Source organism: Pseudorca crassidens, chromosome 13 (genome assembly GCF_039906515.1).
Source record: "Pseudorca crassidens isolate mPseCra1 chromosome 13, mPseCra1.hap1, whole genome shotgun sequence".
Classification (NCBI taxonomy): domain Eukaryota; kingdom Metazoa; phylum Chordata; class Mammalia; order Artiodactyla; family Delphinidae; genus Pseudorca; species Pseudorca crassidens.
In genome coordinates, this window is record NC_090308.1 from 53,120,699 (window position 1) to 53,143,596 (window position 22,898).

The 22,898-nt window shown below is 41.6% G+C and overlaps 1 protein-coding gene and 1 long non-coding RNA gene across 6 annotated transcripts in view; one reads left to right on the forward strand and one right to left on the reverse strand.

The window, feature by feature from the left end:
- The window catches only part of LOC137204696 (uncharacterized), a 154,502-nt gene extending 132,285 nt beyond the window's left edge, over positions 1–22,217 (reverse strand). Inside the window, exons 1-3 of one of the 2 annotated variants that reach the window (XR_010933791.1) lie at positions 21,693–22,217; positions 14,785–14,885; positions 5,866–11,219 (exon numbers count right to left, since the gene is read on the reverse strand). This is a non-coding gene — a long non-coding RNA (uncharacterized lncRNA). Of the gene's footprint in view, positions 1–5,865; positions 11,220–14,784; positions 14,886–21,692 lie in introns of those variants that run through there. The other variant, XR_010933792.1, reaches the window with a different exon arrangement.
- Positions 22,218–22,281: 64 nt separating this feature from the next.
- The window catches only part of BVES (blood vessel epicardial substance), a 42,361-nt gene continuing 41,744 nt past the window's right edge, over positions 22,282–22,898 (forward strand). Inside the window, exon 1 of one of the 4 annotated variants that reach the window (XM_067702460.1) lies at positions 22,282–22,486. In XM_067702460.1, the coding sequence (XP_067558561.1) occupies positions 22,294–22,486 (193 nt within the window). In that variant the 5' untranslated portion in view covers positions 22,282–22,293. Of the gene's footprint in view, positions 22,487–22,566; positions 22,859–22,898 lie in introns of those variants that run through there. The other 3 variants (XM_067702461.1, XM_067702463.1, XM_067702462.1) reach the window with 3 other exon arrangements.

A 22,898-nucleotide genomic window follows, 5' to 3' on the forward strand; every position in this document is an offset into this window, starting at 1 on the left:
GGTGAGGGAGACAGATAATAAAATAAATCAGAAACACCTAGAGGTAGAAAGAGAGAGTACCATGGCGAAAGCTAAATCAGGGAAGGTGGCTAGGAAAGGGCATTGCAATTTTAATAGTGGTCAAGGAAGGCCCGAGAGAGAAAGGTAATGTTTGAGCAAAGGCCTGAAAGAAGCAAAGGAACGATCCATGCAGCTATTTGGGGAAAGAGCCATCTGGGCCAAAGGAGAGCAAATGAGGTCTTTAGGCAAAAGCAGGGGCGGCTGGGAGGCTGGCATGATTAGAGCCGAATGAGCACACGGGAGAGAGGGCAAAGAGGTAATATGGGGGCCTAGTAAGCATGACAAGAACTTTGACTTTTATTCTGAGAATGACCAGAAGCCATTGGAGAGTTTTAAATAGAAGAGTGATGTGATCTGCCCTACGTTTTAATAGAATCACGTTGGCTAGTCTGCTGAGAATAGACTGGGGGAGATGGGGACAGGCGTGGACCTGGAAGGGGAGATCAGGGTTCAGTGTGAGATGCTTATTCAACTCTGAAGTAGAGGAAATAGTTGGAGGAGTCTAGAGTTCAAGAGAAAGGTCTGGGCTGGAGATAAAGATTTGGGGGTATTTCACCTATAGGTGATATTTAAGGCGATGAGACTAGTTGAAATGGCCAAGGGAGTGAATGTAGATTCAAAAGAAAAAATGGCCCGAGGACCTTTCCTTGGGACAGTCCCTTGTTAAGAGGACAGGGAGGTGGGAAAGAGTCAGCAGAGGGTGCAAGAAAGAGCAGCTAGTGAGGTAGGAAAAAAACCACGAGTGTGCAGTCCTGGAAGCCAAGGGAAGAAAGCGTTTCAAGAAGCGAGTGATGAGCTGCTTCAAAGGTAGCCGAGAGTCAGGTGATGGGAAGTCTGAGAATAAACCATTGGGTTGAGCAGCATGGAGGTCACTGGTGAACTTGACAGGAGAGGTTTTAGTGGAGTGACTGGGGACAAAAACTCGACTGAAGGAGGTTGAGGGGAAATGTGAGGCAAGATGCTGGAAGAGCAAGTGTAAGTGTGTTTATCAAGTTTTGATGTGAAGGGAAACAGATATGGTTGGTAGCCTGAGCAGGAAGTGGGATCAAGAGAGAGGATGTTTTTGCTGGGTTTTTTTTTTTTAAGATAAGAGAAATACCAGCATATTTGTATACTGATGGGAATGATCCAGAAGGGAAGAGTGAATTGCTGGAGTGATGACCTTGAGCAGATGAGTCAAGGTCAATAGACAATCATTAATTAAGGAGAGAAGGCAGAGTATATGGGAGTGTAGTTGCTGGCAAATGAGAGATGTGACGGGAGCTTGTGAAAGTTCTCTCATAATTACTTCTATTTTCTCAGTGGCCTAGGAAGCAGAGTCAGCAAGGAGGATGGGGAAGAAGGGGTGGGGTTATGTAAAGTCCATTACTTTGTATGTTAGCATCTGCCGTAAGAGGGACAGTGTGACAAGGTCTGAATCATTAGTCTGGATGAGCTACTGAGCTATTCAAACTCAGCATGAACTAAACGAATAGTCAGGAGGTTCTTCTGTCTCGCAGCCACACATGGCCCTCATGGGCAGCACTTACGAGCAGACACAATGGCGGCTGTCTGCCTGGTGCCACTGGAGGCCTTCAGAAAGCACCCACGGGCTTCAGGCAAAAGCAGGAGCGGCTGGGAGGCTGGCAGGATTAGAGCCGAATGAGCACACGGGAGAGAGGGCAAAGAGGTAATATGGGGGCCTAATGGCTTCAGTGGCTTCACAGTGACTCTGGGAGAAATTCATTTCTTTGCATCTGTAAGACTTTGTGTGGTATGAGATATCAGAACACAGAGTACCCCAAGTAGCAGTCATACCTTAAGTTACTACCGGCTAACAACACAACAGGGTTTAATTATCAGATAGCTTTCTAACCATGAAAGTCAACTGAGAACAAAGCCAGAGAGAAATGGGATATAGACTTTCGGCTCAAATCATGTGGCAGAGGGAGGAGAAGAATATAAATACAAGTTTTCCAGAAATCGAACCATTTTTAGGATGAGGAGGAAGGAGTACAAACGTAACAGAATAAAGAGAAGCTAAGAGATGCTGTGAAACCTCTCCATCTTCGCACTTTCGTGTAGGCCTGGCACCGTCCCTCGGTATTAACAGCTCGGTTACTATCCAACACCTTGGCTGCACCCAGCTTTTCTCACTTAGCAAAATAAAAATAAAAAACCCTATAGTGACCTCTATGTCTCTACTCTGTATGTTTGCTTTGAAATGTCTACCAAACCACATTTTACTATCTCAAAATACTCTAATCAACCCAGATGGAAAGAAGAAAGCACTGATAATCCTGAAAGAGTACCCCCGAAGTGCAATATCACAGTGCATTTAAATTTAATCTCTATTAAAAATTGGGCTCAATTTAATCTTACCCTAATTGTTTCCAGCCCTAAATTCCTTTGATTCATCTATCGCTGGTAAGACAGCAATAAGATGAGGAACCAGTTGTTTCCTTGTGTTAAAAATGCTTTGCGGCTTCATATACAAAATCTGTATATGCAAAAATAAATGGAGCGCCTTGTCCACAGAGTATGAAGAATTTCAAGACCGAGACAGTAGAGCATTTACGCCAAGCGTGGGGCTCTTGTAAGCCTGGGGCTCTCTGTGACTGTATAAGTCGCAGGCCCACGCAGCTGGTGCTGGCCAAGAATGATCCCTATGACTTGAAGGAATTGGGGTGATTGCTTTGTGAAGAGCTGAGAAGTAGCCTGAGGAGGAAAGGGAGGGGCTTTGTCTTAAAATGAACCCATAAACACTCCCACCCCAGTCACCAAGGCCAGTTCCCAGAAGCTGCAGGCTCCTCTTACACACCTTTATTTCACCTGGATGTTTGGAAGCTTCCTATCCCCTCGGGGCAGGACGTGGAGGGGAGCTAGTCCTTTGAACCTGATCTGACCTTTGTGCAAATATAAAAAGGGACCAGTGTGATTCGCCCTGGACTCTGCACCCTTAGGAACTCACGGTGCTGAGATTCCTCTACTGTAAAGGATAGTACGACGCTCTCAGCATTTACAGGTCGAAGAAATTTCTCTTCCCTTCAACAGAGGAGCAGAAGCAAGTTCATTTGCTCTCTGCTCATCTGAATAAGCTCTGGATGTCATACTGTTACACTGCACAGAACCAGGACACAATTGATTTGACAGAGCAGTTACAAAGCGAAATCCCTCAACTAAGCTGGCAAGAGCCATAAGAAAAACAGACAGTACTAGGCAGAGAGTATGTACTACTATAAGAGCAATATATTATACAACATTATGTACTTGAGTCCCCTGGTTTGACCAAGGGCGTAAATATATATGTGGCATTGGACTGCACTTTCAAACTAGGTTCCACGTTCCATTATGTTGCATACGGTTATAGAGGAAATTAATCTTCAGAAATGGTATTCCCAAATTAATATTATTTTTTAGTAAAAGACTAAAAGTTTTTATACAAATTTGAGAAATCAATGGGCCTAATTCCATTATTTTTCTTCATTCTACTAAAAGTTCACACATACATAATCAATAACGAATATCAGTATCATATGCATCTATTATAATACAGGTTTAATTTGATAAAACTATGTATTATTTCAAGATCAAAAATCTTACAGTAATGAAAAGATGTGGCAAGAATGAAAATTAGTTCCTTTAGCTCTTAGTCATCTCACTATGAGTATTTCCGTCATTTTCATGCTGGATTGTACATTTGCATACAATATTAGCACAGTTTCAACATAATGAAGTTTTATTATTATGCTAAATTTGACTAGTTTTAAAACCTGCTAGCTATTCAAGATTGACAGGGAACATTTTTTCCCCCTTAGAACAGATCATTTGTGTCTTGAACTATAATTCTTCCCTTTACTCCCTTTCAATTCAAGCTTTGCTGATCTCAATAAATGTAATTAAATTTTATTTATAGGATTCCAAAAATATTTGTTTCTATGTAATTTTACAGTAGGATTTTTAGCTTCACTTGATTTAACACCAGATGTTTTATGAGTCATCTAACTTGAGATTACCACTCTTACTCAATCTAAACTTATCTCCCAAGTTATATAATTACAAAACAATATCTTACGTATATTTAATACTTTATAGTTTACAAAGCATGTGTCTACACGTGATTTCATCTTTTTGTTCCTTGGAAGAATTTCATTTTATGGATAAAGATTAGAGAGGTTGTAATCAAACTTATAAGCTTTTGCAGAGCAAAGGAAATCATAAACAAAACAAAAAGACAACCTACAGAATGGGGAAAAGTATTTTCAAATGATGTGACCGACAAGGGCGGAATTTCCAAAATATACAAACAGCTCATACAACTCAGTAACAAAAAAACAAACAACACAATCAAAAAAACAGACATTTCTCTGAAGAAGATATACAGATGGCCAATAAAAGATACATGAAAAGATACTCAACATTGCTAATTATTAGATAAATGCAAATCAAAACCACAATGAGGTATCACCTCACACTGATCAGAATGGCCATCATCAAAAAGTCTACAAATAATAAATGCTGGAGAGGGTGTGGAGAGAAGGGAACCCTCCTACACTGTTGGTGGGAATGTAAATTGGTACAGCCACTACTAAGAACAGTAGGGAGGTTCCTTAAAAAACTAAAGAGTTGCCATATGATCCAGTAATCCCACTCCTGGGTATATATCTGGAGAAAACTAATTTGAAAAGATACATGCATCCCAATGTTCATAGCAGAGCACTATTCACAATAGTCAAGACATGGAAGCAACCTAAATGTCCATCAACAGAAGAATGGATAAAGAAAATGTGGTATATACATTTATACAATGGAATATTACTCAGCCATATAAGGAATGACATAATGCCATTTGCAGCAACATAGACGGACCTAGAGATTATCATACTAAGTGAAGTAAGTCAGAAAGAAAAATACCACATTGGTATCACTTATATGTGTAATCTAAAATATGATACCAATGAACTTATTTATGAAACAGAAACAGACTCACAGACATAGAAAACAACTTATGGTTACCAGAGGGGAAGGGGGGTAAGGGAGAGATAAATTAGGAGTTTGAGATTAGCAGATACAAACTATTATATATAAATAAATAAACAACAAGATCCTACTGTATAGCACAGGTAGCTATATTCAATATCCTGTAATAAACCATAATGGAAAAGAATTTTAAAAGTAGGCTCAAAAAGATTAGAGAGGTTGGATCACAGTGAATGGTGACACTCAACTCAAGCCAGTTCCTCCAAATCAGTGTCCTTGTGTTTTTCATGCTATATTGACCATGGTGCTACCAAGTGACTCTAAGAGAAGTAAAATGCCCCCAGTCTGAACTGAAAGAAAACTCAAAGTCAAAATGCTAGTTGTACATTTGCTGGGTTTGTCAGTGGGGGAACATCTTCCAAACACGAACATTTCTTCTTCCAAATCATCAGCAACTACCTTGAGCTCAAATGTGCTTTACAAGTGAAACGTGCAATTAAATGTAAGTCTATTAAAATGGCTATAAGTTTATATAATAAGAAAGCATGGCCAAGCTTCTTTGATGCAGTTTAAATAAATTCTTTAAATTCTGGATCTGTCCAATTTCATTTGAGATATTTTCATATCTCCAGAAATCTTATCTCAGGCCACCTCCCCCACTTACATTCTAGGTGAACTAATTCAGTGCTCCTTGTAGTGCTATTTCTCTCTTTTCTTTTTTTTTTTTAACGTCTTTATTGGAGTATAATTGCTTTACAACAAAGTGAATCAGCTATATGTATACATATATCCCCATATCGCCTCCATCTTACGTCTCCCTCCCACCCTCCCTATCCCACCCCTCTAGGTGGTCACAAAGCACTGAGCTGATCTCCCTGTGCTATGCAGCTGCTTCCCACTAGCTATCTATTTTACGTTTGGTTGTGTATATATGTCCACGCCACTCTCTCACTTTGTCCCAGCTTACCCTTACCCCTCCCCGTATCTTCAAGTCCATTCTATACGTCTGTGTCTTTATTCCTGTCCTGGCCTGAGGTTCTTCAGAACATTTTTTTTTTTTATTTTAGACTCCATATATATGTGTTAGCATACGGTATTTGTTTTTCTCTTCCTAACTTACTTCACTCTGTATGACAGACTCTAGGTCCATCAACCTCACTACAAATAACTCAATTTCATTTCTTTTTATGGCTGAGTAATATTCCATTGTATATAGGTACCACATCTTCTTTATCCATTCATCTGTCGATGGACACTTAGGTTGCTTCCATGTCCTGGCTATTGTAAATAGAGCTGCAATGAACATTGTGGTACAAGACTCTTTTTGAATTATGGTTTTCTCAGGGTATATATCCAGTAGTGGGATTGCTGGGTCATATGGTAGTCCCATTTTTAGTTTTTTAAGGAACCTCCATACTGTTCTCCATAGTGGAGAACACTATGGAGAACACAGTGTATCAATTTACATTCCCACCAACAGTGCAAGAGGGTTCCCTTTTCTCCACACCCTCTCCAGCATTTATTGTTTGTAGATTTTTTGATGATGGCCATTCTGACTGGTGTGAAGTGATACATCATTGTAGTTTTGATTTGCATTTCTCTAATGATAAGTGATGTTGAGCATCCTTTCATGTGTTTGTTGGCAATCTGTATATCTTCTTTGGAGAAATATCTATTTAGCTTTTCTGCCCATTTTGGATTGGGTTGTTTTTTTGATATTCAACTGCATGAGCTGCTTGTAAGTTTTGGAGATTAATCCTTTGTCAGTTGCTTCATTTGCAAATATTTTCTCCCATTCTGAGGGTTGTCATTTCATTTTGTTTATGTTTTCCTTTGCTGTGCAAAAGTTTTAAGTTTCATTAGGTCCCATTTGTTTATTTTTGTTGTTATTTCCATTTCTCTAGGAGGTGGGTCAAAAAGGATCATGCTGTGATTTATGTCATAGAGTGTTCTGTCTATGTTTTCTTATAAGAGTTTTATAGTGTCTGCCTTACATTTAGGTCTTTAAACCATTTTGAGTTTATTTTTGTGTATGTTGTTAGGGAGTGTTCTAATTTCATTCTTTTACATGTAGCTGTTCAGTTTTCCCAGCACCAACTATTGAAGAGACTGTCTTTTCTCCATTGTATATTCTTGCCTCCTTTATCAAAAATAAGGTGACCATATGTGCGTGGGTTTATCTCTGGGCTTTCTATCCTGTTCCATTGATCTATATTTCTGTTTTTGTGCCAGTACCATACTGTCTTGATTACTGTAGCTTTGTAGTATAGTCTGAAGTCCAGGAGCCTGATTCCTCTAGCTCCATTTTTCTTTCTCAAAATTGCTTTGGCTCTTCGGGGTCTTTTGTGTTTCCATACAAATTGTGAAATTTTTTCTTCTAGTTCTGTGAAAAATGCCATTGGTGGTTTGATAGGGATGGCATTGAATCTATAGATTGCTTTGGGTAGTATAGTCATTTTCAAAATGTTGATTCTTCCAATCCAAGAACATGGTATATCTCTCCATCTATTTGTATCATCTTTAATTTCTTTCATCAGTGTCTTATAGTTTTCTGCATACAGGTCTTTTGTCTCCTTAGGTAGGTTTATTCCTAGGTATTTTATTCTTTTTGTTGCAGTGGTAAATGGGAGTGTTTCCTTAATTTCACTTTCAGATTTTTCATCATTAGTGTATAGGAGTGCAAGAGATTTCTGTGCATTAATTTTGTATCCTGCTACTTTACCAAATTCGTTTCTGCTAGCATCTTTAGGACTCTCTATGTATAGTATCATGTCATCTGCAAAAAGTGACAGCTTTACTTCTTCTTTTCTGATTTGGATTCCTTTTATTTCTTTTTCTTCTCTGACTGCTGTGGCTAAAACTTCTTAAACTATGTTGAATAATAGTGGTAAGACTGGACAACCTTGTGTTGCTCCTGATCTTAGAGAAAATGGTTTCAGTTTTTCACCATGGAGAATGATGTTGGCTGTGGGTTTGTCATATATGGCCTTTATTATGTTGAGGTAAGTTCCCTCTGTGCCTACTTTCTGCAGGGTTTTTATCATAAATTGGTGTTGAATTTTGTCAAAAGCTTTTTCTGCATCTATTGAGATGATCATATGGTTTCTCCTTCAATTTGTTTATATGGTGTATCACATTGATTGATTTGCATATATTGAAAAATCCTTACATTGCTGGGATAAACCCCACTTGATCATGGTGTATGATCCTTTTAATGTGCTGTTGGATTCTGTTTGCTAGTATTTTCTTAAGGATTTTTGCATCTATGTTCATCAGAGATATTGGCCTGCAGTTTTTTTTCTTTGTGACATCTTTGTCTGGTTTTGGTATCAAGGTGATGGTGGCCTTGCAGAATGAGTTTGGGAGTGTTCCTCCCTCTGCTGTATTTTGGAAGAGTTTGAGAAGGATAGGTGTTATCTCTTCTCTAAATGTTTGACAGAATTTGCCTGTGAAGCCATCTGGTCCTGGGCTTCTGTTTGTTGAAAGATTTTTAATCACAGTCTCAATTTCAGTGCTTGTGATTGGTCTGTTTATATTTTCTATTTATTCCTGGTTCAGTTTTGGAAGGTTGTGCTTTTCTAAGAATTTGGCCATTTCTTCTAGGTTGTCCATTTTATTGGCATAGAGTTGCTTGTAGTAATCTCTCATGATCCCTTGTATTTCTCCAGTGTCAGTTGTTACTTCTCTTTCATTTCTAATTCTATTGATTTGAGTCTTCTCCCTTTTTTTCTTGATGAGTCTGGCTAATGATTTATCAATTTTGTTTATCTTCTCAAAGAACCAGCTTTTAGTTTTATTGATCTTTGCTGTTGTTTCCTTCATTTCTTTTTCATTTATTTCTGATCTGGTCTTTATGATTTCTTTCCTTCTGCTAACTTTGGGAGTTTTTTGTTCTTTTTCTCTAATTGCTTTAGCTGTAAGTTTAGGTTGTTTATTTGAGATTCTTCTTGTTTCTTGAGGTAGGATTGTATTGCTATAAACTTCCCTCTTAGAACTGCTCTTGCTGCCTCCCATAGGTTTTGGGTCGTCGTATTTTCATTGTCATTTGTTTCTAGGTATTTTTTGATTTCCTCTTTGATTTCTTCAGTGATCTCTTGGTTATTTAGTAGTGTATTGTTTAACCTCCATGTGTTTGTATTTTTTACAGTTTTTTTCCTGTAATTGATATCTAGTCTCATAGTGTTGTGGCTGGAAAAGATACTTGGTACGATTTGTCTTTCTGGTGGGTGGGACAGCATCCGATGGTGTGTTTTGGGGTGTCTGTGACCTTATTATGATTTTAGGCAGTCTCTCCGCTAATGAGTGGGGTTTTGTTCCTGTCTTGCTAGTTGTTTGGCATAGTGTGTCCAGCACTGTAGCTTGCTGGTTGTTAAGTGGAGCTGGGTCTTAGCATTGAGATGGAGATCTCTGGGAGAGCTTTCGCCTTTTGATATTACGTGGAGCCAGGAGGTCTCTGGTGGACGAATGTCTTGAACTCGGCTCTCCCACCTCAGAGGCACAGGCCTGACACCCGGCGAGAACACCAAGACCCTGTCAGCCACATGCCTCAGAAGAAAAGGGAGGAAGGAACAGAGGAAGGAAGGAAGGAAGGAAAGTTATTAAAATAAAAAAATTATTAAAAATAAAAAAGTAAAAAAGAAAGAAAGAAGAGAGCAACCAAACCAAGAAACAAATCCACCAATGATAGCAAGCACTAAAAACTATACAAAAAACAAACAAACAAACAAATAAAGGAGAGACAGAACCCTAGGACAAATGGTAAAAGCAAAGCTATACAGACTAAATCACATAAAGAATCATACACATACACACTCACAAAAAGAGAAAAAGGAAATATATATATATCTGTATACAAAAAAAAAAGGAAGAGAGCAACCAAATCAGTAAATAAATCTACCAATGATAATAAACTCTAAATAGTAATCTAAGATAAACATAAAACCAGAAACAAATTAGATGCAGAAAGCAGACCCCAAGTCTACAGTTGCTCCCAAAGTCCACTGCCTTGATTTTGGGATGATTCATTGTCTATTCATGTATTCCACAGATGCAGAGTACATCAGGTTGATTATGGAGATTTACTCCGCTGCTCCTGAGGCTGCTGGGAGAGATTTTCCTTTCTCCTCTTTGTTCGCACAGCTCCTGGGGTTCGGCTTTGGACTTGGCCCCGCCTCTGCGTCTAGGTCACCTGAGGGCGTCTGTTCTTCGCTCAGACAGGACGGGGTTAAAGGAGCAGTTGATTAGAGGGCTCTGGCTCACTCAGGCTGGGGGGAGGGAAGGGTACGGAATGCAGGGCAAGCCTGCGGCAGCAGAGACCAGTGTGAGATTGCAACAGCCTAAGGCGTGTTTTCTCCCGGGTAAGTTGTCCCTGGATCACAGGACCCTGGCAGTGGCGGGCTGCACAGGCTCCCGGGAGGGCAGGTGTGGATAGTGACCTGTGCTTGCACACAGGTTTCTTGCTGGCTGCAGCAGCAGCCTTAGCGTCTCATGCCCGTCTCTGGGCTCTGCGCTGATAGCCGCGGCTCGCACCCATCTCTGGAGCTCATTAAGGCGGTGCTCTGAATCCCCTCTCCTCGCGCACCCCGAAACAATGGTCTCTTGACTCTTAGGCAGGTCCAGACTTTTTCTGGGCTCCCTCTGGCTAGCTGTGGCGCACTAGCCTCCTTCAGGCTGTGTTCACGCAGTCACCCCCAGTCCTCTCCCTGGGATCCGCCCTCCGAAGCCTGAGCCTCAGCTCCCAGCCCCCACCTGTCCTGGCGGGTGAGCAGACAAGCCTCTTGGCCTGGTGAGTGCTGGTCGGCACTGATCCTCTGTGGAGGAATCTCTCCGCTTTGCCCTCTACACTGCTGTTGCTGCGCTATTCTCAGTGGCTCTGAAGCTTCCCCCCTGCCTCCCCCCGTCTCCGCTAGTGAAGGGGCTTCCTAGTGTGTGGAAACTTTTCCTCCTTCACATCTCCCTCCTACTGGTACAGGTCCCATCCCTATTCTTTTGTCTCTGTTTTTTCTTTTCTCTTTTGCCCTACCCAGGTACGTGGGGAGTTTCTTGTCTTTTGGGAGGTCTGAGGTCCTCTGCCAGCATTCAGTAGGTGTTTTGTAGGAGCTCTTCCACGTGTAGATGTATTTCTGGTGTATTTGTGGGGAGGAAGGTGATCTCCATGTCTTACTCCTCCGCCATCTTGAAGGTCTCTCCCTCTCTCTTTTCTAAGATGGGATAAAATGTTATGTACAATGAAACTTTGTAAACTGAAGCTTTTTCACATAGTAACTGGTAAGGTTTCCAAGATAGAGAAGGTATTTTTTGATGTGAGGTAACTGGCGGTTTCTGAAGAACAGGGAATATATCTGAAGTGGGATATAACTTGGTTCATCTGAGATAAAAGTTTAGCCAATGCACAAGCACAATGTCTATTTTTCTGAGAAAAAGAATTCTGTTTTTAAACTCCCCTACTAGTCTACATCTTGCTTACCATTTGGGAACCAGTGCCTGGCATATGACAGCTGCTTTGTAAATATTTGTTGAGTAGAAGGAAAGTAATTGCACCTGTTCTTGAATCCATATCTGAGTTTCAACACTGAATCCCCCTCCCAATTTGACTTCAGTGATGCAATGCCATTGGCAGTTTTATCATGAAATAAAATGTAAGACATGTAAATAAAATGTAAGACATGTAATAATGTCATTTTTTCTTTACGTCATTTTATTTTCTGCATGATACAGAGCTGTTATTATTTTAAATGACTTTCAAAGCCGTTTTTCTTCCCGATATTGTTGAAGCGAGTTAAACAGCACTTGTTCAGAATGCACAGTGATTAGTTTTCAGGTTCCAAGATCATTCTTTGGGTTGAAAACCTGCAAGCTGACTTAGCTTAGAGAATTTTGTGCTGGTAACATGCAACAGATTACTGTGTTCCCTCTAAGTAATTCCATTTAAAATGATAAATTAGGGACTTCCCTGGTGGTCCAGTGGGTAGGACTCCGCATTCCCAATGCAGGGGGCCCGGGTTAGATCCCTCGTTGGGGAACTGGATCCCGCATGCATGTCACAACTAAGAGTTCACATGCTCGCACGCCACACCTAAGAAATCTGCATGCCGCAACTAAAAAGATCCCACAAAATACGAGGTCCTGCATGCCGCAACTAAGACCCGGCGCAGCCAAACTAAATTAAAACAAACAAACAAAAACCCTTAAAAAATAAAATAAAGTGATAAATTAACCAATATAACTGGTCCTTGTATTTCACCTTTCTCAAAACTTTATAGTTTGGGAGCTCCAGTGACCTCACCTAATGCCAGTCTCCATACTTTTATTATAATTATATTTTTCTGTGAAAAAATCACTCCTGGTCTAGTGATTTGTATATAGCTAGTGCTCGTTATTTTTTTTGAAAAAGAAATGAATAAAATGTATAGCAGGTGCAAATTGAGGAGACACTGATCAGACACATGCGAAACACACCTTTCCTTTAACCTGTCAGTTGCTCTCACCCCCTCTTCCCAGGGATGGCAGAATAATACACTTGATCCTACCACTTAAAAGTAATTTCTTCCCGTTTTAAACAGTCATGTAAAATGAACCCATTAGTCTTTCTGTGTTTCTCTCCTTGCTCTGGGAGGTGCAGGACAAATTTACAAGGCCTCACGGCAGAGCAGGAGAGGTGTTTCAGCCTCTCTCTGTCCTGTGAGTCCTCCTTGGAGTGACTGAATGTTGTTTGGCCACTTGGTCTCTGGGCATCTGGGACAGTGGCCCCCCGTGTCCTGCAGTTGCCTGTGGCATTGAGGTCTCTGCACTCTTCCCCCACTGCTGCTTCCTGACCCCAGGCATTTGCCACCATTCAGACCACTCAGTATTTCTAAATGAATGAATGAGCATCTCAGGGTTAACATCACCTCTTCTCTCTCCTTCCAAACCTATCTTTTCCACCTTGTTCCTGTTCCATCATAAATCACCTAGATGGTAAGTGGGGGGAGAGGAAGGTGGTGGTGGGGAGTATGAGGGTGGGGAGGGGAGAGGAAGGTCACTATTATAGTGGAGAGGTCACCATAATTCTAATAAAGTGACTTTTAGTCTAGTAGAATATTATCATTTTGTTATTATTTATTCCTTCTATTAGAAAGATAATATGACCATATCATAAACAAGTTGGAACAGAAAAAAGAAGACAGTAATTTCACTATGCTAACCCAATTTCTATTAATATGTTGGTGGTATATATTTCTTCTTTTATATCCACCATTCATAATAATTTAAGTTGTAAAACACCATTTTTAAAATATTTAATATTTCTTCTATCAGAGGACAATACTTAAAAGCAAATGCAAGTATTCCATCAACTAATATTTACTGAGTCCCAAATATATGTGCATCACGTGTTAGGTACCATGGAGACACGAAAGTTAAATCAGACACACTTCCTACCCACCATAAACTTACAACCTAGAAGGAGAAGTAAGGCTTTTACATAACTATTTGAAAGGTAGCAAGTAATAAAGCTGTAATAGAGATAGAGACAAACTGCTTTGGGGAATCCACTTCTGTAATATCCCTTTAAAACACGTGGGAATCACATGCCAACATGTTAACCCATTAATTATGTAAGTAATAAATGCCAAGGCATTTTAATGATTTCATCATATGGCATCTTATAATGGCCATTAATAGTAATATTTTCTACTAGATTTTTTCCTACTCAACATCAATTTTCTAGGTATTAGAAATTTTATTTATTCATTAAATAGTCATATGACATCATCTGCAAGATTTCCTGACTCACGCTGGAATGCTCTGTTGCTTTTAGATGCCATTTTCTGAGTTTATATTCATTACACTTTTCTTTGGATAATTTAACGTGTAGTTGATGTAAAAAATATTAAGAAATCCCTAAGTTGTAGTACACAGTAAAACTGCATACGAATAGTTTTGTATATGGCATATAAACCAAAATGGTGTTCTGTGGGAAAATGCGCTAACCAAGGTAGTTCTATTCCTCCCAAATGCTAAAGCGACTCAATGACTGTAAAATCTATATCTTTTCAAATCATGACCTTTTTTTCTCCTATGAAAGTGTGTGAGGGTCTCTGCAGTTTCCAAACCAAACATCATTGTCATCATTTTATGTGGTCCTAAATTTTACCAAATATGTTTGATCTTGGACTAAAGAAATATGTCATCTTGTTTATCACTTTTTATGCCAAATGATAAAGCTGCTGGTATGGAGCCCATAAATATTTTATTAGGTTTTATATATGCATTAAGCTAGCAAGGTGTCTTATTTTCATGAATTTATTACAATAATTTAAGTAGTCGTAATAATGAAAATTTGCATGTAAATAATTCTTTTCTCCTGGGAACTCTGAGTGCTTTTGCACATCAATTAATGCCAGATGGCAGCACCATTATTCCCAACTTTATTTTATTTTTCCATCTTTATAATGCATTGCTTCGGGTTTTTGTTTCTAGCCAATGTCAATTACTGGGCTGGCTATTGTTGGCCTCCAAAACCAGCCTTTTTTGAGGATTAATTACATAACAGAATGATACTTCCCAGTAGAAACTCTATGATGGAAAGTTTTGCTTTCATCAGATACAGATTAAAAGTCATTCCCCTGGCTTCACTTTCAATAAAAATCTTGTCTATACATTCAGACCACATGTTATTAAGAATTGCCAAAAGTTATTTTTCTATCATTAACAACTTCTCCTTTCTAATCACTAAATTAATTATTCATATAAAGGAGTTACTTATACACTAAAAAAACCCAGTACCTTTAAAAGCGTCATCCTCAGGCTTGTAGCATTTCTCTTCTCTAGAAGTAGAGGTGCTTAACGTGGGATTCATAAGACAGGCTTCAAGGGTCTGTGAATTTCTAGAAATTCCCAAAAGGGAAAGAACAAAACACAAGAGAAGTCTTTACAGTGGTTGGTGCCAAACTTTTGAACCTGCTCTTCCTGGGGGATCTGCCTGGGCCTGGGATCCATTTTTGTTTTAAGAATCCAACCGGGGCCCAGCCTTGACACTTCTTTGGGAAATGATTGTGAATTGGAGCTACTTCTCTGATCCTCTTTTCACACTTTTTTAAAAAAATCATGATTCTGTTATACTTAGTTACTTATAATAAATTCCTTCTTTTGGAAATTACTTTCTGAAAGATTAGGAAATCCTATTAAATGCTTCATATATGGCCTTTGTTACTTTAATATTTAAAACAAATAATTCACAAATGCAACTCTTCTGTTTTAGAAGCAAAGTTACGTAAGGAAGAATAAACAGAGGGAGTATCAGGGTTCTAGTTTCTGACTATAGTGACTGTGTGCACATTTCTGTCAATTCCCAGACAGTGAATTACTGTAACTTAGTTCTGTCAAGTGCCCAGTTTCTAGAATCTATACTATTACATATTTTATGAATTTGTTTTTGAAGCCAATATCTCATTTCTGGCTACTCCAGGGAAATCCCAAACCACTGGATATTTCAGCATGAGCCAAAGTCTTGCAATCTACAAATTTTGTTTGAAATCTCTGTCTTATGTATGCTATGTTCTAGCTATTTAAAACAGGCAAATACATAGAAGATGAAACTACATCTTTACTTCATGTGTTCATAGAATACTTCAACTATTTCATCAGATTAGGGAATTTTGATGATGGGAATTCTAATAATTTTTACTGATTGTGTACCATGTGCAGAGCACTATAAGGAGGGTAAAAAGATGTACAATTAAGCTACCGAAAGCCGGATGCCAGACATTTTTTTTTTTTTTTTTTTGCAGTACACGGGCCTCTCACTGTTGTGGCCTTTCCCGTTGTGGAGCATAGGCTCCGGACGCGCAGGCTCAGCGGCCATGGCTCACGGGCCCAGCCGCTCCGCGGCATGTGGGATCTTCCCGGACTGGGGCACGAACCCGTGTCCCCTGCATCGGCAGGCGGACTCTCAACTACTGCGCCACCAGGGAAGCCCGATGCCAGACATTTTTTAAAACATAGTTTCTAAAGGTCAAAATAATCCGTTCAACTAAGAATTATTTTCACAGTTTTACAGACAAGCACTCGAGGCTCTGAAAAGTTTAATCAATGATTTGAATTCACCCAGTTTATTAAAGGTAAAACCACGGTTCAAATCCAGCTGATGATTCCAAATCCCCGACTCTTTCGACTACCTTTATAATTCACTGTCTTCTTAAAGTACTGGGTCACTTTTTTTGTTAGGTTTTGTTAGTTAGGTTTTGTTTCTTTTAAGGGATGAACCTTTTGGGTAAAAGCTCATTGTTCAGTGAATCAAATATAATCCAACTTTTTAGGGAGCTCCTCCCTGAATTTAGTATTAGAAATATTTAGACATTGTTTTAACCATTTTTTAGACTGTGGGCCTTTGGGATGCAACAACAATAATATGAAAGATTATACCCCTTTGCTTTATTTCCTGTTTTTAATTTAGCCAAGATATAAAACACCTGTTCAATGCATAACCCGTTCTTTTGAACAAATTAACCAAGTCAGTCTAAAAAACAAATAATACAGCTATTAGAAAGGTTAAGATAAAAAAAAAAAAAACCTGATTATACCAAATGCTAGCAAGAATGCAGAGGAGCAGGGATTCTCACTCATTGCTGGTGGGAACGGAAAATGGTCCAGCCACTTCGGAAGACAGTTCGGCAGTCTCTTACAAAGATAACACAGCTTTACCATACAATCTAGCAATTGCACTCCCGGGTATTTATTTACCCAAATGAGTTGAAAACATGTCCACACAAAAACCTGCCCACAAAGGTTTATAGCAGCTTTATTAATAATTGTCAAAACTAGAAGAAACCAAGATGTTCGGGAAATGGTGAATGGATAAACACACTGTGGTACAATACATTCATACTATGGAACACTATTCAGTGATTAAAAAATGAGCTATCAAGACACAAAAAGACACAGAGAAACCTTAAATGCAAATCGCTTAGTGAAAGAAGCCAGTCTGAAAGGTCAGTATTCTATATGATGCTAACTATATGACATTCTGGAAAAGGCAAAACTATGGAGACAGTAAGAAAAAAAATTCAGTGGTTACCAGAGGTTAGGGAAGTGAGGGAGGAGAGGGATGAATCAGAGCACAGGGGATTTGGGGGCAGTGAAACTATTAGCTATGATACTGTAATGGTGGGTACATGCCATTACTTAAAACAAAAACAAAACTGTTTCCTCTACTCTTCATACACCAAATGTGTGTGGGGTTTTCCCACACCAACCAATTCTCCAACTCCCCAGACACCAAATGGGTGTCCCACAACTCAATTCTGATACTAACTACCCAGAGTTAGTGTAGACCTCGCAGGTTAAGGTCTCAGTGACAGAAGACCGCCCCCCCCACTTCTAATGCCAATCATAAGTAATGGGCTCCCAAGTTCACCCTTCAGTCCACCTTGCCTATAAATCAGGGTTCCCACAACTCTGTCCTCCGCTTTGATAACCTGCTATAACAACTTACAGAACTCAGGGAAACACGTTTACCAGTGTATTATAAAGGTTATAATAAAGGATACATATGAACAGCCAGATGAAGAGGTACCTAGGGCAAGGTCCAGAAGCTTCCTAGGTGCAGAAGCTTCCGTCCCTGTGGAGTTGGGATGTGCCACCCTCCGAGCACGTGGATATATTCGCCAACCTGGAGGCTTTCCAAACCCCTTAGCTTACGGATTTTTTGAGAGGCCTCATCTCATCGGCATGGTTGATTATTAACTCAAACTCCAGCCTCTTTCCCCTCCCCAGAGAATGGAGGGTTGGGGATGAAAGCTCCAAGCTTCTAGTCGTGGCTTGGTCTTTCTGGTGACCAGACCCCATCCTGAAGCTATCCAGGAGCCCACACAGGGTTATCTTCTTAGAACAAAACACACTCCTATCACCCAGGAATTTCTAAGGGATTTAGGAAGCTCGGTGTAAGACTCCGTTATCGCCCCCATCACTCAGGAAATTATGAAGATTTTAAGAGCCCTGTGTCAGGAATTGGGGATCAAAGACTAAATATTAGAACAAAAGATGCTCCTCGCACCCCAGTCACTCAAGAAATTGCTACAAGGGTTTTAGGAACTCTGGGTCAGGAACGGAAGAAGAGACCAAGAATTATATTTATTATGTCACAAGTGGACACATGACAAATATATTTGGCAAAACCCATAGGACTGTACAACACAAAGATGAACCCTCATGTAGACCCTTGTTAATAATAACGTAACAATATGGGTTCTTCAATTGTATCACACTAATGCAAGACGTTGATAATTGGGGAAACTGTAAGCAGGGGAGAAAGAGGCTCTATAGGAGCTTTCTCTACTATCTGCTCAGTCATCTGTGAACGTAAAACTGCTCTAACAAAACCAAAACCAAGCCTATTAATTCTTTTAAAAAAGGAAAAGAAATTTAAAAACAGTCAATGAGGCTCGTTGTCAAACTGGTCAATGAAAAAGTTAATGTAACATTTAACGAGATAAGCTTAGGTACAGAAAGAATCTAATCAAATCATTGTATAAGAGTTGATCACAACTGCCTGCCATGAGACCATACCAGAAGCACCTATGGCCTCTGTGCAGTTCGGAGTAACATTTGAAAGAAAGTCTACACTGATGTAAACCATGGGCAGACAGAGATAAGGAAGGTAATGCGACATACTTATTATTATTATTTTTTTTGGCGGTACGCGGGCCTCTCACTGTTGTGGCCTCTCCCGTTGCGGAGCACAGGCTCCGGACATGGCTCAGCGGCCATGGCTCACGTGCCCAGCCGCTCTGTGGCATGTGGGATCTTCCCGGACCAGGGCACAAACCCGTGTCCCCTGCATTGGCAGGCGGACTCTCAACTACTGCGCCACCAGGGAAGCCCCAGTAATGCGACATACTTTTAAAAACAGTGACTCCCTCAGGTCATGTTTTATTTTCACAAGCTTGTTCTATATGAACTTTGAAATCTTATCAAGGTTTTGTCCAAATGATAAAAGCAGACTACGACGCCCATAGCGAAATAAAGGTAGAAATAATTGTTTATGTCAATCTAAGCTGTACTAGCTAGAGTTTTTGCAGAGGGGACAGGCTGCCCTGTGTTCTGTTATTTATGCCTCATACCCTTTTCATTCTACACTTCTATGCAAGTTACCTCCTTGCATCACATTCATTTTCAAATAGTGCTGAGTCTTTCAATCTGATCTTTCCGTGCCCAGCAGGAGGAGACCAGGGAGCCTAGGGCACTCCCAAACCCAAGTTTCTGTGTCTAGAATTCTTATTTTGAATTTTATAGAGCTGATATTCATATATCAATGATAAGAAATTCAAACATAAAATTATGCTTTTAATCCTTAGACGGGTTATAGTGAGGGGGCACGGATTTAGTTCAGTCTCCTCTTTCTGTGGAACACAAACTCCGAGCAAACAGACTATCCAAGGCCAGCACTCAAGTCTTATGATATCGAATCTAGTATTCTTTTCATAAAAGTATGCAATCTTGATATGATCTAAACGCCTTACAGGCATATCTGATCCTGTTAGGTAAGGAGTATGTCCAGTAACAGCTGACTCCGTAACTGGAGTCTGGTATCCCAATCTGCAAAAGCCAGAACCTGGGCTCTATTATTTTAGTAAACATGTGTTTAAATTTTTATAAAAGTAACATATAATCATCATAGAAAATTTCACAGAAAAAGATGCAGGAGGAGGCGTAGAAGTTGGAAGATGAAGAGGGAGAGAGGAGAAATGGGAGAGAAGAAAGGAGGGAGAGAGAGAGGGAGGGGAAGAAAGAGGAAAAAAAGAAAAATCGGGCTTCCCTGGTGGTGCCGTGGTTGAGAGTCCGCCTGCCGATGCAGGGGACACGGGTTCGAGCCCCGGTCCGGGAAGATCCCACATGCCGCGGAGCGGCTGGGCCTGTGAGCCATGGCCACTGAGCCTGCGCGTCCGGAGCGGCCACAACAGTGAGAGGCCCGCATACCACGCAAAAAAAAAAAAAGAAAGAAAAATCACTTACAACTTCAGCACTCTGAAGTAAGGAATGTAAGCATTATACTGCTTAACATCACCGATGGTTTGTAATGTTCTCCACATTCTTGTAACCTGCCTTTTTCTACTTAACATCTTTTAACCGGAGGCAGTGTAGGCAGTGACAGAAGGTGGCAGAAACTGTACAGGTAGTGGACGGGAGCGTAAGCTGTAGAGCTAGACTGTCTGGTTCACATCCTGGCTCAGATTCTCGCTAGCTGTGTGACCCTGAGCAGGCTACTCGACCTTGCTGTTACCTCAGTTTCCCATCTACAAAATGGAGATAATAATAGTAACTACTTCTATCATGAGGATTCAATGGCTTAATATATTTAACCACTTATAACAGTGCCTGGCACAAAGTACACTCTATATCAAAGGGCAGTAAATTTTTTCAGTAAAGAACCAGATAGTAAATATTTTAGCCTCTGCAGGATCATATAGTTTCTATCACAACTCCGCAATGCTGCCTTCATGGAGACTGAATTTGAATTTCACATAATTTTCACGTCATGAAACATAATCTTCTTTTGATGATTTCAACCATTTAAAAAATGTAAAAACCGCTTTAGCTCATGAGCTGTGCAAAAATCAGTAGTAGGCTGGGCCTCTGGGCCAGAGTTTGCTGACCTCTGTTCTGTATAATTAGCAGACATTATTATGTCTCTAATACCTTTCTATAAATTATTTTTAATGGCTGCTTAGAACAAGATTATTTGGATGTCCTATAATTTACTTAGTCCCCTATGATTACAAATTATTTCCAGTGTTCATTACTACAAGCCATTCTCCAAAAAATATCCATGCAAAATCTTTGTGCACATTTACTATTAAACCTACGCCTTAAAATGTATGTAGTGGCAGCTAGCAAAATGTCTGGCAGAGCATCTAAAAAGAAACAGACTCTGAAAAAGTGGCCTTGAAAATAAATCTTGGATAGATATAGCAAATTTCAAACATGTTAGAGAAGGAGCTCTACAAGTAGAATATATATTCATACACACATAGAACTTACTTGGTACCACTCTAAGCCTTCTAGGTATATTAAACCATTTAGTCCGCAAAACAATCCTATGAGAAACAGGTGCAATCATCATCACCATCATCACCCCCAAGGTACAAAAGAGGAAACTGAGGCACAGAAAAGCTAAGTAACTTCCCCAAGGTCACACAGCTGGCTGGTGGCAGAGGCAGGATTCAAACCTGGTCTGTGCAGCACTATGGCCCATATTCCTGAAGAAGATGCTGCACTGCTTCTGCAACAGGAGAGGCCTGGCGAGTGTGCACACTTTATAAAGTCCTCACTTTATAAAGTACCTGTGGTCTTTGGCTCATGTTTGACACGCATGAACGACCTCACACTCTAATAACTGGCACAAATTTTATCCGTCAATGGGACACTTCGGTGGAAACGGTGAATGCCCACCTAACCTTCCTCTTTTGTCCTCCAACTCCTTCCCCATACCAACTCTTCATTAAATTGCCCTACATTTCTCACCCAAAAGAGTTGTGCTCTATAAACAGTAAAGACTGACTGGGGCGTACTTTCATATCTCGTTTTTCAAGTCAGGGTCCCAAATCTGCCAAATTCACGTGGCAACCTCCGGGTGGGGCTTCGCCTAGAGTGGAGGGCCAGGGACGGCCACGGGAATGCAAATTTCGGATAAGTACCTTCTTCCATGGAAACAAAACCGCGGCTCGTGTCGAAGGTCTCTCCCGCATGGCCCCCGCAGCAGCAGGGCGGGCTTGCTCTGGCCCCTCGCCGGGTCCCCGAGAGCGCAGTCTCGCGTCGGTGTGGACCAAACCGCCAGCCTCCGCCGCCAGGCTCAGACGCCGAGTTGCGCTCTCTCCCGGTCCTTCCGGCTTGTGCTGAGATGCGGGCGACTGTCCCAGAAAGGAGTTATGCGAGTGGGTCGTTCGACTTTGTGGGGAAATGATTCTAGTTTTCATTTCTCCTTCTGATTTCTCTCCCTCCTGGGACCCGACTGCTCGAGTTATCCCCATAAGGCTGAGCAGCCAACGCCGCTGGCCCCAAGTTGTTGCCCGTCTCCCACTCGTGCCCAAACTAGGACAGAACCGAGAAGTAGAGAGGAAACCCAGGAAAGAAAGAAGCGGGTGCTTCAAACGGGACCACGCTTGTGCAGACGCGGCGGCGGACTTGGAGCAGCGGGGCGGGGAGTCCTGGCCGAGGCCCGGGACTCCGCCCGCCGGGGGGCGCCGGGACGCTGGGCGCGTGCGCTGTGCGGCCCCAGCCCCGGCCGCAGCTGCCGTGATGCCTATTTTAGTCAAAGCCGCTGCGGACGCGGGGACCCGGCACCGGCCGAGCAGCCTCCCGACTCGCCGATCGGCCGAGGCTTTCGCGTCGGGCTCCCGTCGAGCCTTCGCGTCCGTGTCCCCTGCGCCCCGCCGCTGCCACCCCAAACTTTGGCCAGCACCGCCCGGGCTCCGCGCCAGGGACGAGCCAGGTAAGGAGCGGGAGGCGCAGCGGCCGCGGGCTCCCACAACGCGCCCGGCTATTTGCAGCCTCGAGCTCCCGCGGCTAAATCGGGAAGCGAAAGTTAGATCCCTTCTCAACTGGGAGCAACTTTGCCCTCCCGGGCGGCGGCTGCCTGTTCTCGGTTCCCCGGCCGCCGGGAACCCCGCCCTCTCCTCGCTGGCTGCGCCCTCGCGGGGTTCCCTGTCCTTGGAAGCCGCCCTTCACCCTGGGTCTGGGCGTCGCGGTCACACAGACCCTCGGATGTCAACTGCCGCCACTCGGGTCTGGCAGCGCCAGCGTCCTTGGGCGCTTGGGCCCCATCGGGTGCTGGTTCCCGCGCTCTGCTGCCCGCAAGCTCTAGGTGAGCTCGGCTTCTCCCCTCCCCGAGAGGTTCACAGGGC